Here is a 15,712-nt window from a genome sequence, read left to right as displayed (position 1 = left end):
CTGATCATCTTTATCCATCCCTCAATAATGCACTAATGAAAACTGTGCCACTTGTCGAAATGGACCCCTTTTCCAACAATTTGGTAGAACAATCATGAGCTGTTGAGCTTGCTGATGCTGCATATGGTGAGTTCCTGGCTGGTCAATGCCACTAGGAGTTTTCTCTATAAAGGAGAAGTCAAATAAAGAACTTGAATCACCAGAAAATCGGGTACTAATTTCAGAATACAAAACTGCTTCAGTGTGCTCCAACTTCAAGTGTTTTAGAACAGAATACGTCCACTGCTGATTTTGAAAAGGCTTCAATTCATTATGTCCAATACTGTCAAGCTCCCTCAAACTGCTGAAATCGTATCTATTTGAGACTTGATATGTTAGATCATTAGCAGTCTTTCCCATGCAAAACATATATCCTTCCAACTTCAGCTTCTATGCCTTTGCCGTTACGCAAACAGAACTGTTTCTTAGCTTCAACCGGAGGAGTTGGAATTCTAGACCTTCGCGATCTGGATGGCTCAAATTCTCAGAAAATATGTCAAATGCATCCACAGCCTTCTCTGATTCAATCAGCTGATTCGTCAGATCCTAGTTTATTTTCATCGCTTTAGTCAACTTCTGCCGACTCTAGAGGTCCCAATATTCTGCTATCAGTGGCTTACTTATCAATTCCCTGCATGTATGCTTTCCTTGCTTGTCAAGTGAATGCTTGATGGTTCTTATGAAAACTAGTTGATACTTCCATTTCTCGTGTTGAAGGATGCTGACCAGAGTGTAGGGATCAATAAGGTCCCTTGGTACTTCAGTAATACTGCCTAACTGGGTGTATTCATGAGGTAGGGATGAGCCAGAAAACCAGTAAAAGGAAAGAAATGAACTGGATTTGCTCTTCGGCAATCTGGCGATCAAGGGGCTTGAGTTCAATTGACCAGAAAACTTCAGGCTGCAGGTCACCTTTCTCACAGTCGTGAAAGATCAGAAGGTTCAGGTCATCAATTTCCACTGATAGTCACTATAACTAAAGCCTCTTCCTTGCCTAACTCTGTCCGTAGTTTCTCATTTCGGAAACATGCGTTTCTATCCCAGAATTGCGAGCCTAGGAAGAGGATTGCCTTTTGTATTCTAAATATCTGCTTGGTGCTGGTATAAGAACAGGAGGAATAGAGACTGATAAGTCTTAGAGATACCAAGTCTAAGGATGAGATTAAACCCATTGGAGCGAATGAACATCGCTTGGGTAGAAAGAACTCCTCAACTCATATCATTGTGACACTTCAAACAATAATCTGAACTCAATGTATCTAAATTCCGTATGTATGCCTTAAAGTGGATGAGATTTTAATGAGGGAAAAGTGAGATGGCAAAGGTCTTCACTTGCTACCAACCTTCTAGCTTCTTTATTATTTATTGAGCACGAGCATATAAACGTTGCATACATGAGCCACTGATCAAGTTTGTTGCCTATATCTTGTGACTGATTAGCCTTTCTACCATAGATAATCCAGAAACTAACACAATGCACTTTGTGGCATGCTCTAAATCATAGAGTCAGTGCAGAGAGAACCAACAGATGACAAATCAACCCGCCTGGAAGCACCCTTGAAGAGATCTTACTGCAACTCTCCAATGTTTACAAGTCAAAGCAGCAAAAGCAGGGGATTTTACATCAGTTTTCAGAAAATGGAACACTCGTGCCAGCACATTACCATCCAGTAATCCCCAATTTTCTGAGCCCATTTCAGCAAGTATAATGTCTTCTTGGTGAAAAGTAGTATTGCTACACAAATCTTCAAGTGTGGATTCATCCTTTTGGACTAGTAGTATATCTTTTTCCATCTCATAGCCATCTTTACTTCCATCAACCAGCCATCAACCTCCTATTTCTGATGTCCGGAATTTGTTCAAAACATGAAGAGAACTGTTATTGACAACTGAATTAGCCATTTCTTTCTGAAGTGAGCAGGGGCACCCGGAACTGAATGTCGGGTTGAAGGAGACTGTTTTGCGTGATGGAACCATATGCTACCTGGGCACTGATTGTCCGTGACTGCCAAGCCATGTGTATACTTTATGCAACATTAATCTGATCCAACCAGTCTATGCAATTGGTCTTAAGCATCAGGACCCCATTCACATTCTAACTCTTCAACTCTAGAACAATAATTGACCCAAAGAAACTCTCAACATTGGCTAGATTGATCAAGATAAAATTATCCCCAACCTCCTTAAGGGCAAATGAGACAACCAAAAATACAGCGCCTTCTTTCAATCTGGACTCTGATTCATTCATCAGATCATCAACAATCTGTTTCTCTTGCTCCGGTGTGTAAGGTAATCAACTTCCTCTTTTTTTTCATCATGAAACCCGAATTAGTGATAGTCATAATCGATTTCAACTTGAAAACTTTACTGAATTTGAAATGGTGGAAGAGATCGGGGTACGGAGGGAAAAACATATTTGCGAAGAATGCCTCCACTGAATAACTGAGATTCGTCAGAAAAACTTGCTAGAGGAATTGAGGAAATGGAACCCTAGATTACAGGGAAAATGGTTGTGATCCGTCTTTCTTAATGATCTGTGCGTATCAACAATTACACGGGACCGAAGCTGACGAGATCTCCACTTATTACAGTCTTCTGGGTTTCAAACCACTCCAACTCTTGTTCGTTTTCCATTCCCCCAACATCGTTAACTGTGATAAAACAGGGTTTGGTACATCTTCCACCTTCTTTGTGGATTTTCTTTCATCTCTAAGCCTGCGACTTCACCATCCCAGAGGACACTGATTCTACTTTAAAGAATGGTGGATCAATGTGGCGCTTCAAACATGCTCCAACATCCGCAGTATTAAACTTGTCCAGAAGGAATGACCATGGCGGATCACCAGAAAGGAAAATAAAAGAAGAAAACAGTGGAATGTGCCGAAACAAGAAAGGAATGGAGCCGGGAGGAGAAGAATGAAAAAAATAAATGAAAATAAAAATAAAATAAGAACAGAACGAGCTAGGAAGAGCCGCGTTTCATATTTCAAATCAACGGGCTTTGAACAGATGAGATAGGCAAACAATCACAAGCAATCAGATTCAGCAAACAGATGAGTTAGTGATCGTGATGTTCATGCTGATATAAATGGCGTCTTGGAATCAGTAAGAGATTAAAGAAGAACGGAATATGAATGAGAGCATAATGAATAACAGGAATCAACTTCAACACAGCAATCTTAGTAGCCCTTTCCGTCCACACCAATCAGCAATATAAAAAATATTAAAACGAAAAGACAACCAAGTGGAGAAATCGAATAGGGATAGGAACATTGAGAGTAACAAGGGGCATACCTGGACAGTCTTTTGCTGCAGTCACTCTCTTCTCGTTGCTGCGTGCTTTTCTTCCCTCCTTCTCCAATGCCTCCAATGCGTGCTTTTTCTCCAAGAAAAATCTCCTCTCCTTCATAAAAAAAGCTCTCCCACATATATATATCACCTCCTAAATCCTAAATCCGTTCCCGAAAGGAAAAAATCCCCTATTTTCTCTCTTCTTTTCTCCTTATCCTTTTTTTAAATCTTCCAATTCAAAAGCAATCTTCATAATTTCAAATTCCTCTCCCAAACCTTCCAAGGAGAGTCCCGCCTTCCTTAAACTTCAATAGTAAGTTTCCTTGCAAAAACATGAAATTTTAGAAGTTAAATAATTGCATTAATAGATAAATAGGTAAATAAATTAGAAAATGGTAAAAATAATAAATAAATAAATAAATTAAGGAAAATAATATAAAGAGGAAAATAAAATAAAATAAAATAAAAATAAACAAATTAACAAAAAATGGGCCTTACGAGCGATGCAAACATGCAAGTCATATAAGTCACACTAAAAATATCCAAATGGGCCAAGTGTACCTAAACGGGCCTATGATGAGACTAAGCGGACCTAGGGTGGTGCCTAATGGGCCAAGTGTATCTAAAGGCTATCCTAAAAAAACAAGAAAAGCCTAAGTCTAAATTAGGGCTGCCAAGGGTCACAATAAGGGATCAAATAATCCCTCAACCAAAGTCTCCAAGGTGACTCAGAAAAAGGTGAGTGGTGAGTAGTACTGGGCCACCAAGGAACTACTGTGGAGCACTGAAGACGAACTTAAAGACATGTGTTAAAGGGACAAAATTGAGGGTCTACAAATATGCCCCTCTTCGGTATAGATCACGAGTGTAGAGAATGTGAGTAGAAATACGAGTAATGAGCATAATGAAGTGAACTATATCGAAGAATTAAAGAAGGACCAGAGATTTTGTCCTAGCACATGAAGGGGTAAGATCAAAAGATGGTGTCTCAACGACATGGATAGGACAACTCTATGTGGGGGGAAATGACAATAAAGAGAGAAGGCATGTGACGAGTAGCACAAAGATGGAAAGTGGTGAAAAGGATGATTAGTCATGGATGAGATGAGTGAATCTGGATCACGGACAAGGTGAACGACTCTGGATCTAAAATAGGATAAAAGACTCTGGGTCATGAGCTCAGGGCTCTAATTGGAAAGAATGACTCGGGGTCAAAATGGAAAACGACTCTAGGTCGAGAGCCCTAGCCTCTAAATGGAAAAGAAATGACTCTGGGTCAAAATGGAAAATGACTCTGGGTCGAGAGCTCCAGGCTCTAAAATAGAAAAGAATGACTCTGGGTCGTAAAGGAAAATGACTCTAGGTCGAGAGCTCTAGGCTCTAAATGGAAAAGAAATGACTCTGGGCCGTAATGGAAAGTGACTCTGGGTCGAGAGCTCCAAGCTCTAAAATAGGAAATAATGACTCTGGGTCGAAATGGAAAGTGACTCTGGGTCGAGAGCTCCGGGCTCTAAAATAGGAAATAACGACTCTGGGTCGAAATGGAAAGTGACTCTGGGTCGAGAGCTCTGGGCTCTAAAATAGGAAATAATGACTCTGGGTCGAAATGGAAAGTGACTCTGGGTCGAGAACTCTGGGCTCTAAATAGATAGAATGACTCTGGGTCAAAATGGAAAATGACTCTGGGTCGAGAGCTCTGGGCTCTAAATAGATAAGAATGACTCTAGGTCGAGAGCTCTGGGCTCTAAATAGATAGCCGATCAGGATACTTTCCGACTCAAGGTGTCGGGTCGAGGCCACTCACAAGTGGCTAGAATGATGAAAACGAAACATCTCAGGGATGTGAGTGATTCAAATGACTCCGGGTCGTGAGCTCAGGGCTCGGGGTGCTATGAATGACTCTGGGTCAAGATGAAAAATGACTCTGGGTCGATGAGTAGCTCAGGGCTATGAGCTCCGGGCTCTATGACTGATCGGCTAGAAGAAGAATGCGATACGCAAACTCCAGGTCAAACCACTCATGGGCGACCAAATGATGAAAGCTCAGCTAAGAGCTGCAAAGACTCTGGGTCTATAGGAAATGATAGCTCAGGGCTAGCGGGCTCAGGGCCTAAAGGAAAAAAGATAGCTCCGAGCTATAAGACTTAGGGTCTAGAAGGAATGGATAACTCATGGCTACGAGGCTCAGGGCCTAAAAAAAGGATAGCTCAGGGCTAGCGGGCTCAGGGCCTAAGGGGAAAAGGATGCTTAAGGCTATAAGACTCGGGGTCTAGAAGGAATGAATAACTCAAAACTATGAGGCTCAGGGCCTAGAAGGGAATAATAGAGAAGACCAACTCGAAAGTGGACATGAAATAAATTGGCTCAAAGCCACATACTCAAAATGTCAAGGGTCGGACTACTGAAACCAAGAAGGGAAATATGCCCCAGTATCCAGGGTGCTCACACTGCTGAAACAACCAGTAAATCAATCATCCGCTGAAATCAATAGGTCAGAAACCGATGCATCGTGACAGACCTCTGAAAAGTCTAAACTGAAGGAACCCTCTATGTCTAAAAAGCTGCTCTATCGATGAATCTCAAAAGGTAAATCTCAAAGAGTGTATATCATGACTCATCTAAAAGTAAACCTCAAGGTGCGTAAAATGCTGCTCATCTGGATAATCCAATCTGCAAGGTAACAATGACGAAAACAAATCTGTCTCATGAACATCTGGCTAAAGGATCCACCCACACTCCTCGGGTGAAACCTGATGCGATCCGTCTCTATCTCAACAAATCCATGTAGGGAAGCCCTGATATAGTCGATCGTCGGAAGCTCTGGGCTAGTACTCAATCTAAAACCGAACTGGCCACTGTCTCAATCTCAAGGATACTCAAAGAAAATGGGGGAAATATGCCCCAGTATAAGATCTGATGTCAAAGTTGTGAGGCAAACAACAAACAATGATCATCCATCCTCATACCACTGCCCAAACACAATCTCATCAAGGAGAGGGGAATATGCCCCAGTATGGATATCGGATGTCGAAGTCGTGAGGCAAACAAACTAACAATGATCATCCATCCTCGTACCACTGCCCAAACACAATCTCATCAAGGAGAGGGGAATATGCCCCAGTGTGGATATCCGGTGTCAAAATCATAAGGTAAACAACAAACAATGATCATCCATCCTCGTACCACTGCCCAAACACAATCTCATCAAGGAGAGGGGAATATGCCCCAGTGTGGATATCTGATGTACAATGAAGAGTCTGTCAAAATCAACCGAACATCTCTATAACCATGAATAAGGATAGTCATACCGCATAATAACAAATAGGAATCTCGAGGGAAGGTGGAATATGCCCCAATGTGAATATATAATGCACAACCAAAGGATGAATCCAACATCATCAATCAACTGTCCTCAGCTCAACAATAATCCGCCAAGAAGTCAGAGTGAAGTATCGACCAATGCCTCAAAGGAGACACTCTAAATCTAATCTCAAATGAATAGCCAAAATGATGAGGGATGTAGTAATCTCAAAAGTAGAAACATGTCTCTGATGAATCCCTGACTGAATCTGATAGGAATCTGGTAACCTCAAAATGGGGAAATATGCCCTAGTATGCCTGATCTATACACTGCACTGAAAACTGCCTCCAACTCAGTAATAATCCACTAGTCTCTCTAAAAAATACTCCGCAAATGGAACCACTAGGGGCTCAACGATGCTCCACTAGAACTGATATAGTCTCAACATACCTCACTAGGGATCTCGGATCAATGAAAATGTCCAAGCTCAAAGAAAGTGCTCCACTAGGGGCTCATCTCAGCCAAATGAAAGGGGAATATGCCCCAGTATGGATATCTAATGCACAACCAAAGGATGAATCCAATATCCTCAATGAACTATCTCCAAACCCAGAAATCCATCAAACATCAATATGCCAAGCAAGAGAGAGACCAAATGCTTCCAAAAGTATCTTCCATAAAAGAGAACATAGTAACGACCATACTTCAACCAATCTACCAAAAACCTGTCCAAGTGAAGACTGTCAAAGATATCGTCTGATCTCGTGGCCTCAGGGTGGTCTTAAGACACGGGACGTAACGTAGGCCAAGGTAGTGGGGTGAAAGAAATGAAGGGAAACTAGGCTCAAATACCCAATGATCAAACCCGTACCCTCGTGTACAAGATGTAATGCATAGAAAAATCTCATGAGTCATGGACTTAGAAGTAACCAAAGGGAATGCCGATAACGAAATGAGAGAAAGGATGAATGGTCAAACCATCAATGAAATATGTGAATGATGTGAAAAAAGTATCAAATCAGTAATGGGTATCAATATGTAGGGAATGAATAAAAGGTGGAACAAAGATCTAGAAAGCGATAATGGGGTGCAAAAGAAAGCAATGAGAAAGTGGAATGAGTGATGATCAACCCATGTTAGTACAATAAAGGAAAGTCATATCACCAATGATGGAATGATGGGTATAAGACAATGATCCGGAGACCCTAGTAAAAAGATCACTCATCTCTCATACCTAATATATATCAATCATGATCCAAGCAGCATAGGATCTCATAGAACTCTCACATGAATCCTCGACACTCCAAATGCGTAACAAGAGTGGCTCAAGGAGTGAAAACTCATATAAACATCTCACAAGAACCCACAATGTCAAATATACCTAGTAAGCCGACCTCAAAAGGTGATATAAGTACCCAATGGAGCAAGATGCCATACACAAACATGTCATTGCGCTTTTTTTTCTTTCTTTTTTTTTTGTTTTGTTTTTTTTTTGTTTTTTTTTTTTGTTGTTTTTTTTTTTTTTTTTTTTTTTTTTTTTTTTTTTTTTTTGCGCATGCTCTAATCATCAATAAGTCAAACTCCAATGGGAAAGATACAAGAAATGAATAAACTCTCTCAAATCACTGATGAATACATGAACCCTAACCCATGAGACAAACTCTCAAACTAAGATCTCCGAATCAATGTCAAATGATGGAACGAATAGAGTGATATGACTGCCCTCTTTGCACTAAGATGTGAAGAATCATCGACCCAAGGAAGAGAATGGATAAGATGAAACGAATAATGATAAAGACAAGAAAGAGAATGAATATGTGGTGATAATAAAATAGAACAAATAGGGTGATAAGAGGATGGTAACAAAATGAGAAGATAGATTTATAAGTCTAAAGCTCATGAGACTTTCCTAGCAAAGCATGCATATACATCAAAGGGCCCCAACCCGGGTGTAGAAATGGTAATCAAAGCTATAAGAAAGAAATAAGGCTATAATATACCACGTGAGGCTCAATGGGCTAGCAATGGTTTAATATTTCAATAAAGGTGATAAGGTGTAAGGCTAACCGAAATGATGGCCACCCATCCTGCGACCACGGTCTCAAACATAATACTTCTTCAGCTGATCCACGTTGGTGGGCTCTGAAAATTGGTTTCCATCTAAGTCTGTCAACCATGCAGCCCCTTCTGGAGTCAACTCTCGGATAACATAAGGCCCACTCCAACTAGGTCTAAACTTTCCTCTAGGGTCTCTAATCAAACCTCTGAGAATCCTCAAAACTAAATCCCCTTTTTGCAATGGTCTAGGCTTAACCCGTTTCTTGAAGGCACGAGCCATCTTTCTCTGATAGGCTTGAACATGATCTGCTGCTCTCAATCTCCTCTCATCTAAAAGGTTAAGCTGATCAAATCGAGCCTGAGCCCACTCTGTCTCAGAAATCTGCTGCTCAAGGGCTACTCTCAATGAGCCCATCTCTGTCTCGACTGGCAAAACAGCCTCCATACCATACACTAGGGAGTAAGGCGTAGCTCCTGTAGAGGTGCGAAAAGAGGTGCGGTACGCCCACAATGCAAAAGGAAGCTTCTCTGACCAATCTCGAGAAGTCTCAACCATCTTCCTCAAAATCCTCTTAATATTCTTGTTTGTAGCCTCTACTGCCCCATTGGTCTGTGGCCTATATGCTGAAGATCTATGATGTCGGATGCCATACTCCTGCAACAAAGTGTCTACCTCAGCTCGGAAGTGCACCCCTCTGTCTGAAATCAGCTCATGAGGAACCCCATAGCGGCAAATGATGTGTGATCTGATAAAACTAGCAACCCTAGCAGATGTCAACCTCGCATATGATGCAGCCTCCACCCACTTGGTGAAATAATCTATGGCAACCAGGATGAACTCGTGACCACTGGAAGATTTTGGTGAAACCTTCCTAATAATATCAATACCCCATACTGAGAATGGCCATGGAGAGGTCAAGGCGTGTAACTCTGATGGTGGTGCATGTATGAGATCACCATGAATCTGACACTCTGGGCATTTCTGGACAAACTGACAACAATCTGTCTCCATAGTCAACCAGAAATAGCCCGTCCTCATAATCTTACGGGCTAGCATGTGTCCTCCCATATGCGGACCACAAACTCTTGAATGGACCTCTCTCATCACTCGATCTGCAGAGGCTCGATCTAAACACAACAGAAGCATACCATCAGCTGATCGCCTGTATAAGGTATCTCCGCAAATCACAAATCTAGTAGCCAAATGCCTCAGTGCTCTCCGATCCTTGGTAGTGGCTACCTCAGGGTATGTGCCAGATCTAAGGAACTGATAAATGTCATGATACCAAGGTAGATCATCCTGGTCCTCTATCTCTCCAATCAAACAACAATAGGCGGGTGCAGACCTGGACTCAATCAGTAATGGACGTATGACTACATCAATCGGAATGTCCACGGAGGAAGCTAAAGTAGCTAAGGCGTCAGCAAATCGGTTCTGCGCTCTAGGCAGATGAACATATCTCAAGTCGGCAAATCTCGCAACCAACAACTCTAAATAAGCATGATATGGCCTAAGCTTCACGTCCCTAGTCTTCCAATCCTCCTGAATCTGCCTGAGTACGAGATTGGAGTCACCAAACACCTCCATCTGTCTAATGTCAAGCTCCAATGCAGTCTCTAAACCAAGGATACAAGCCTCATACTCAACTATGTTATTCGTGGCAGGATGTCGATCAGAGAATGCCAAACAAATGGACCTCGGAATGTGATCGCCCTGAGGGGATACCAATAGAACACCAATCCCATACCCTGACTGATTGGCTGCACCATCGAAGTACATGCACCATCCCGATAAGCTGGTCATAGCAACAAACTCCTCATCTGGAAAATCATCATCAACTGGTCTGTCCTCAGATGTCGGTAGTGAGGCTAAGTGATCGGCAACAATACTTCCCTTAATAGACTTCTGAGAAACATACTGAATATCGAACTCTGTCAAAAGCACAAGCCATCTCATCAATCTACCAGTCAATGCAGGTCTATCAAACAAGTATCTCAACGGGTCCAGGCGGGATATCAAATGTACTGAGTACTCTGTCATGTAATGCCTCAATCTCCTGGTAGCCCAAACTAGTGCTAAGCATAGGTGCTCAATCATAACATATTTCATCTCATACTCCAACATCCTCTTACTTAGGTAGTAAATAGCTCGCTCCTTTCCTAAGTCATCAATCTGAGCTAACATACATCCCAAGGCCATGTCTGAAACTGACAAATATAAAAGAAGTGGACGTCCTGGCGTAGGAGGCACTAAAATAGGAGGAGAAAGCAAATACTCCTTGATCTTCTCAAATGCAAACTGACAGTCATCATTCCAAATTGTTGGCTGGTTCTTCCTCAAAAGACGAAAGATAGGCTCACATATGTCTGTCAATCTGGCTATGAACCGACTAATGTACTGTAATCTGCCCAGAAAACCTCTAATCTCTTTCTCAGTCTTTGGTGCAGGCATGTCAAGTATGACTTTGATTTTATCTGGGTCGACCTCTATGCCCCGCTCACTGACTATATGTCCCAATAACTTCCCAGAAGTCACTCCAAAAGTGCACTTCTTGGGATTCAACCTCAATCTAAACTTCCGGATCCTCTCAAAGAATCTCTCTAAAGCATCTAGGTGATCTGTTCTACCTCGGGATTTCACAATCATATCATCCACGTAAACCTCGACATCCCTATGCATCATGTCATGAAACAAAGTGGTAGCGGCTCTCTGATAAGTGGCTCCTGCGTTCTTCAACCCAAATGGCATAACTCTGTAACAGTAGGTACCCCACTCAGTAATAAAGGCTGTCTTCTCCATATCCTCTGGAGCCATCAAAATCTGATTATACCCTGAAAACCCATCCATGAAAGACAACCTCGAATGGCCTGTGGTGCCATCAACCAACAAATCAATGTGTGGAAGGGGAAAGTCATCTTTAGGGCTGGCTTTATTGAGATCTCTGAAGTCAACACAAACCCTAACTTTGCCATCCTTTTTAGGAACAGGGACGACATTAGCCAACCACTCTGGATACTCAACTACTGATATGAACCCAACACTGAGTTGTTTCTGAATCTCCTCTTTTACCTGTAGACTGCAACGTGGATGCAACCGTCTCAATTTTTGCTTAATTGGTCTAGCATGCGGTAGGGTAGGTAAATGGTGCTGGACTATAGAGGGATCAAGACCTGGCATGTCCTCATAAGACCATGCAAAGACATCCAAGTATGACCTGAGTAAATGGATGAGTCTATCTCTCTCATCTGTAGATAGGGGTGAACCAATCTTCAACTCTCTAGGCTGATCCTCTGTGCCAAAATCAACAGTCTCAACGTCCCCTGCAGCAGGTGAAACTCTCTCATCTATGGGACTAGAGTCATGATCAAAAGAGTCCCTATCCGAACTGGGATGTGCAATCTCATCATCTATATCAAATATCTGTGTAATTGGTGAGTGAGGTGCAGATGTAGAGATACTATCACAAGAGACTGGCGAATACTCAAAAATGCTCAAATCCATAAATGAAGCAACAGAAACATCGTCAGAGCGGGAGACAAATCCCGATAAAACATCAAAAGAAAGAGGTGGGTCCACAGGGTCGGACGCTCTCTCAACTGGGCTAACAATGCCCTCAAACAAACTACTATCATCATCTGGAAGCTCTGCAACAGGAAGAGTCTGAGTCCCCTCAAAAACCTCAATGGTAGACACCCCAAACATATCAAATGCTGAAACAGGCTGAAGCTGAACAATGCCGGCAATCTAGCTCACGGTCATCATGTCCATCTCATCACGGTACTCATCATGGGGAACAACTCCATCAATCACTTCAGTAGGATCAACAATCACCCCATCACTCGTGATCTCCTCTGGAAAGCATAGAGACAACATGCTAGCTCGATCTGGAGACGTGGGAGTAATCGTCATAGGGAAAAAAGTGTTGGGAGCCCCATCACTCAACTGTAGCTGGTGAAATAGATGCTGAAGATCGGTCTCTCTATCTGTATGAGCCACACTATCAATCTCCTCTAGACGAGGTCGAGTCTCTGATCCTCTGACAAAGTAGTCAGCCAAACTCATCCTATAGGGTCGAATAGGATAATCAAATGGTGTGTGGGATAAGCGGGCTCTCACCCTCTCCTTGCGCAGCCGCGCCATGTGACGGTAATCGGCCTCAGTAGGGATGAATCCAAGTCCAAATGTCGTATCATGGTCAATGGCAGCTATGAACTCGCTCGGTCCCTGCTGACGTCGTCCTAACCCCATGCCAGGTAGAAAGGTCATACCCTTCATCATATCAAGAACCACTGTGCTACTGTGCTGATCAAACGACATAGCCACAAAGTCTCTACAAAAATCCTCAATCTCGAGAGTCTGTATCTCATCAAAAATAAACCCAGTCAGAAGTAGGTCGTCCTCACTGTGACTGATCTGAAGTACTGGCTCAGAAGATGCAAATATATCCCTGGTAGAGCGCACTGTGATGACCTGCCCATCATGAATAAATTTCACCTTCTGATGAAGGGAAGAAGGAATAGCTCCAGCTACATGAATCCATGGTCGGCCTAGTAGCAGGTTAAAGGATGCAGGAATCCTCAAAACCTGGAACAAAGTGGAAAATGTGGCTGGACCAATCTGCAAATCGATCATCAAGGTACCCATAACCTCCCTCTTGGTGCTATCATACGCTCTGACTGTCTGAGTAGAAGGACCAAAATCTGAAGGCGCGAAACCAAGGGCTATAGCAGTGGCTAAAGGGCAAACATTCAGGGCTGAGCCGTTGTCCAGTAGGACAGACGGGACTCTACGGCCTGAACATCCAACTGTGATGTATAGAGGGCGCACGTGGTCTAAACCATCAGGTGGCAAGTCATCATCTGAAAATACAATGCAAGTGGCCCTGCCAGCCGTCATCATATGAATCAATCCCTCTGGAGTGGTGGTAGTCTCTACTCTGATCTGACTCAAGGCTCGAATCAAAGCATCTCTATGAGTACTGGATGATGCTAATAAACTCCAGATGGAAATGCGAGCCTGAGTGCTCTGTAGCTGTCTCAAAACCTCATCATCCTCTTTCCTAACCTCCTCATGAGAGGCTGTACCCTCAAATGGTCTGACTGCTGGTGGTGGTGGCTGAGCTATCCTCCCACTGCGAGTCACAATCTGTATCTCTCTCCCTGCTGAATCATCATCCTCTGGCCATAAAGTGAATGGGACAAAAGTATCCTGACATCCGATAACTAAGGGTGTAGGATGAGTCAACTGGAATGGTGCCTCGTCCGGGATCAAACTGAATGGTGCAGGAATCTGAGGGACCAATGAAACCCCATCAATCTCATAGCTGTCATGCAGAACAATTGGCTCAGGTAATCCATCATCCCAACTCAACATGTGTATACTGTCATCCTCTATAAGGTCCATGTGATGAATATCTCCTAAAGATGGATGTACTGCGTGTGTAGAATGAGCAGGAAGAGGGTTAGTGGTCACACTTGGCTGCCCCAAGTTGACCAAACCCTGGTCTATCAAGTCCTGAATAGCATGTCTCAAAGCAGTGCAATGGTCCGTGTCATGCCCTGGTCCCTGATGGTAGGAACAATGTAAGTCCATCCTGAAGCGAGGTGGTATGGGTTGGGGTAAAGGCCTGGATGCTAATGGAATCAGTAATCCACCCTCTGTGAGCTTCTGAAAAGCTCGACTCAAAGGCATACCCAACTGAGCAAACTGACGTGGTGGCCTCTGCACATAAGTAGTGGTCTGTGGAGCTCGGGGTCGAGTATATGGGGCAAGAGGCCTCTCTGCGACGTGTGCAGCAAAAACAGGTTGTGAGTCCGAATGCAGATAAGTAGGAGTCATGGGTCTGGAAGGAGCAGGTGGTCTGTAATGCGCATGAGGTGAAGGTGGATAGTAGTACCCAAGAGTCTGCCCAACTGTCTGATAGCGTCTAGAAGGTCTCATCCCTACTGAACTGATAGCACCAACATCTCCTGATCTCTGTCCTCCTAAAGGCCTCTTCCCCTTAGAATCAGTAGGGGAAGACTCAAACCATAATCCTCTAGCAATGCCCTCCTCTATACCATACAAAGCCTGTACCAAAGATCTGAAATCCGTATGAGGAAATCCCATCAAGTGTCTAGCAAATCTAGGCTGCAAGCTCCTCATGATCATGCTAATCTGATCCTTCTCGGAAGGACGATCAATAATCTGTGAAATCTTCTCTCTCCAGCGGGAGATAAATGAAGTGACTGACTCCTCTGGCCTCTGTCTCAAAGCCTCTAACTCTCTCCTCGAAACATCAATGACAGTGTTAAATGTAAACTGTCTCAAAAACTCCTGGGCTAAGTCATCCCAAGTCCTACGACGTGATACCTCCAATGAAGCGAACCAACGCTGTGCAGCTCCACTCAATGACATAGGGAAGAGCATAACCATCTGGGCATCATCCAGCCCATGGGCCCTCATAACAGTACTATAGAGTCTCAAATGGATGCGAGGGCATCCCATGCCTGTGTATCTCTCAATCTCAGGCATCCTGAACTTGGCCGGTAGACTGGCCACTGGTGCTCCATCAAAATCCTCCCAAGTAATAGCTCCCTCTGAAGTCCTCATCTGTCTCAACTTCTGCTCAAGTTTATCCATACGAGTATGTGGGTCCTCTGAGATCGGAGTAGGCACTACGACAGGAGGTGGTGCAACCTCAGTCTGACTATGCAGAGTAAAAGGTATAGTTTGTGGTGCTGGCTGACTATGCGGAGGTGGTGGTGGTACTGTGGTATCAAACTGGATATCCTCCTGAACTGGGACCTGTCGGGCCTGCTGCCCATCTATCCTCTGGCCAAGGCTAGCTATAGCCTCCTGGATCGAAGCCATGGCCGCAGCAAACTGGTCAACGGTAACTATCTGAGAATCCATATCCCCCTGATCTGATCTCTGGTCTAACTGGTCTGATACTCTGGTCAATCTGCCTCCAACTCTAATCCACAAAGGTGAGTCCAGACTGGTCACGATAAACTCTCCTACAAATATGGAAACACTGGATA

General features: G+C 43.4%; 1 protein-coding gene across 1 annotated transcript; it reads right to left on the bottom strand.

Annotated features, from left to right (window-relative positions):
* Positions 1-5,948: 5,948 nt before the first annotated feature.
* LOC132255277 (uncharacterized) lies at positions 5,949-11,141 on the bottom strand. The gene is made up of 5 exons (XM_059743349.1): positions 10,387-11,141; positions 10,036-10,242; positions 9,839-9,948; positions 9,343-9,508; positions 5,949-6,000 (listed from the first exon to the last, which is right to left on the bottom strand). Exons 1-5 carry the CDS (start codon positions 11,139-11,141, stop codon positions 5,949-5,951), a joined length of 1,290 nt encoding a protein of 429 aa, XP_059599332.1.
* Between the last annotated feature and the right edge of the window lie 4,571 nt (positions 11,142-15,712).

This window comes from Vitis vinifera, chromosome 16, assembly GCF_030704535.1.
Source record: "Vitis vinifera cultivar Pinot Noir 40024 chromosome 16, ASM3070453v1".
NCBI lineage: Eukaryota > Viridiplantae > Streptophyta > Magnoliopsida > Vitales > Vitaceae > Vitis > Vitis vinifera.
Note: the sequence above shows the minus strand (reverse complement) of the source record. Positions and strands in the feature narration are given on the sequence as shown.

Coding starts and splice junctions, on each gene's coding strand:
- LOC132255277 (XM_059743349.1), bottom strand. CDS start 11,141: ATGCCTGCACCAAAGACTGAGAAAGAGATTAGAGGTTTTCTGGGCAGA. Junction 9,509..9,838: donor ATACAGGCGATCAGCTGATG/GTATGCTTCTGT, acceptor TGGTTGCCATAG/ATTATTTCACCAAGTGGGTG. Junction 6,001..9,342: donor GTAGACACTTTGTTGCAGGA/GTATGGCATCCG, acceptor GTTACCTTGCAG/ATTGGATTATCCAGATGAGC.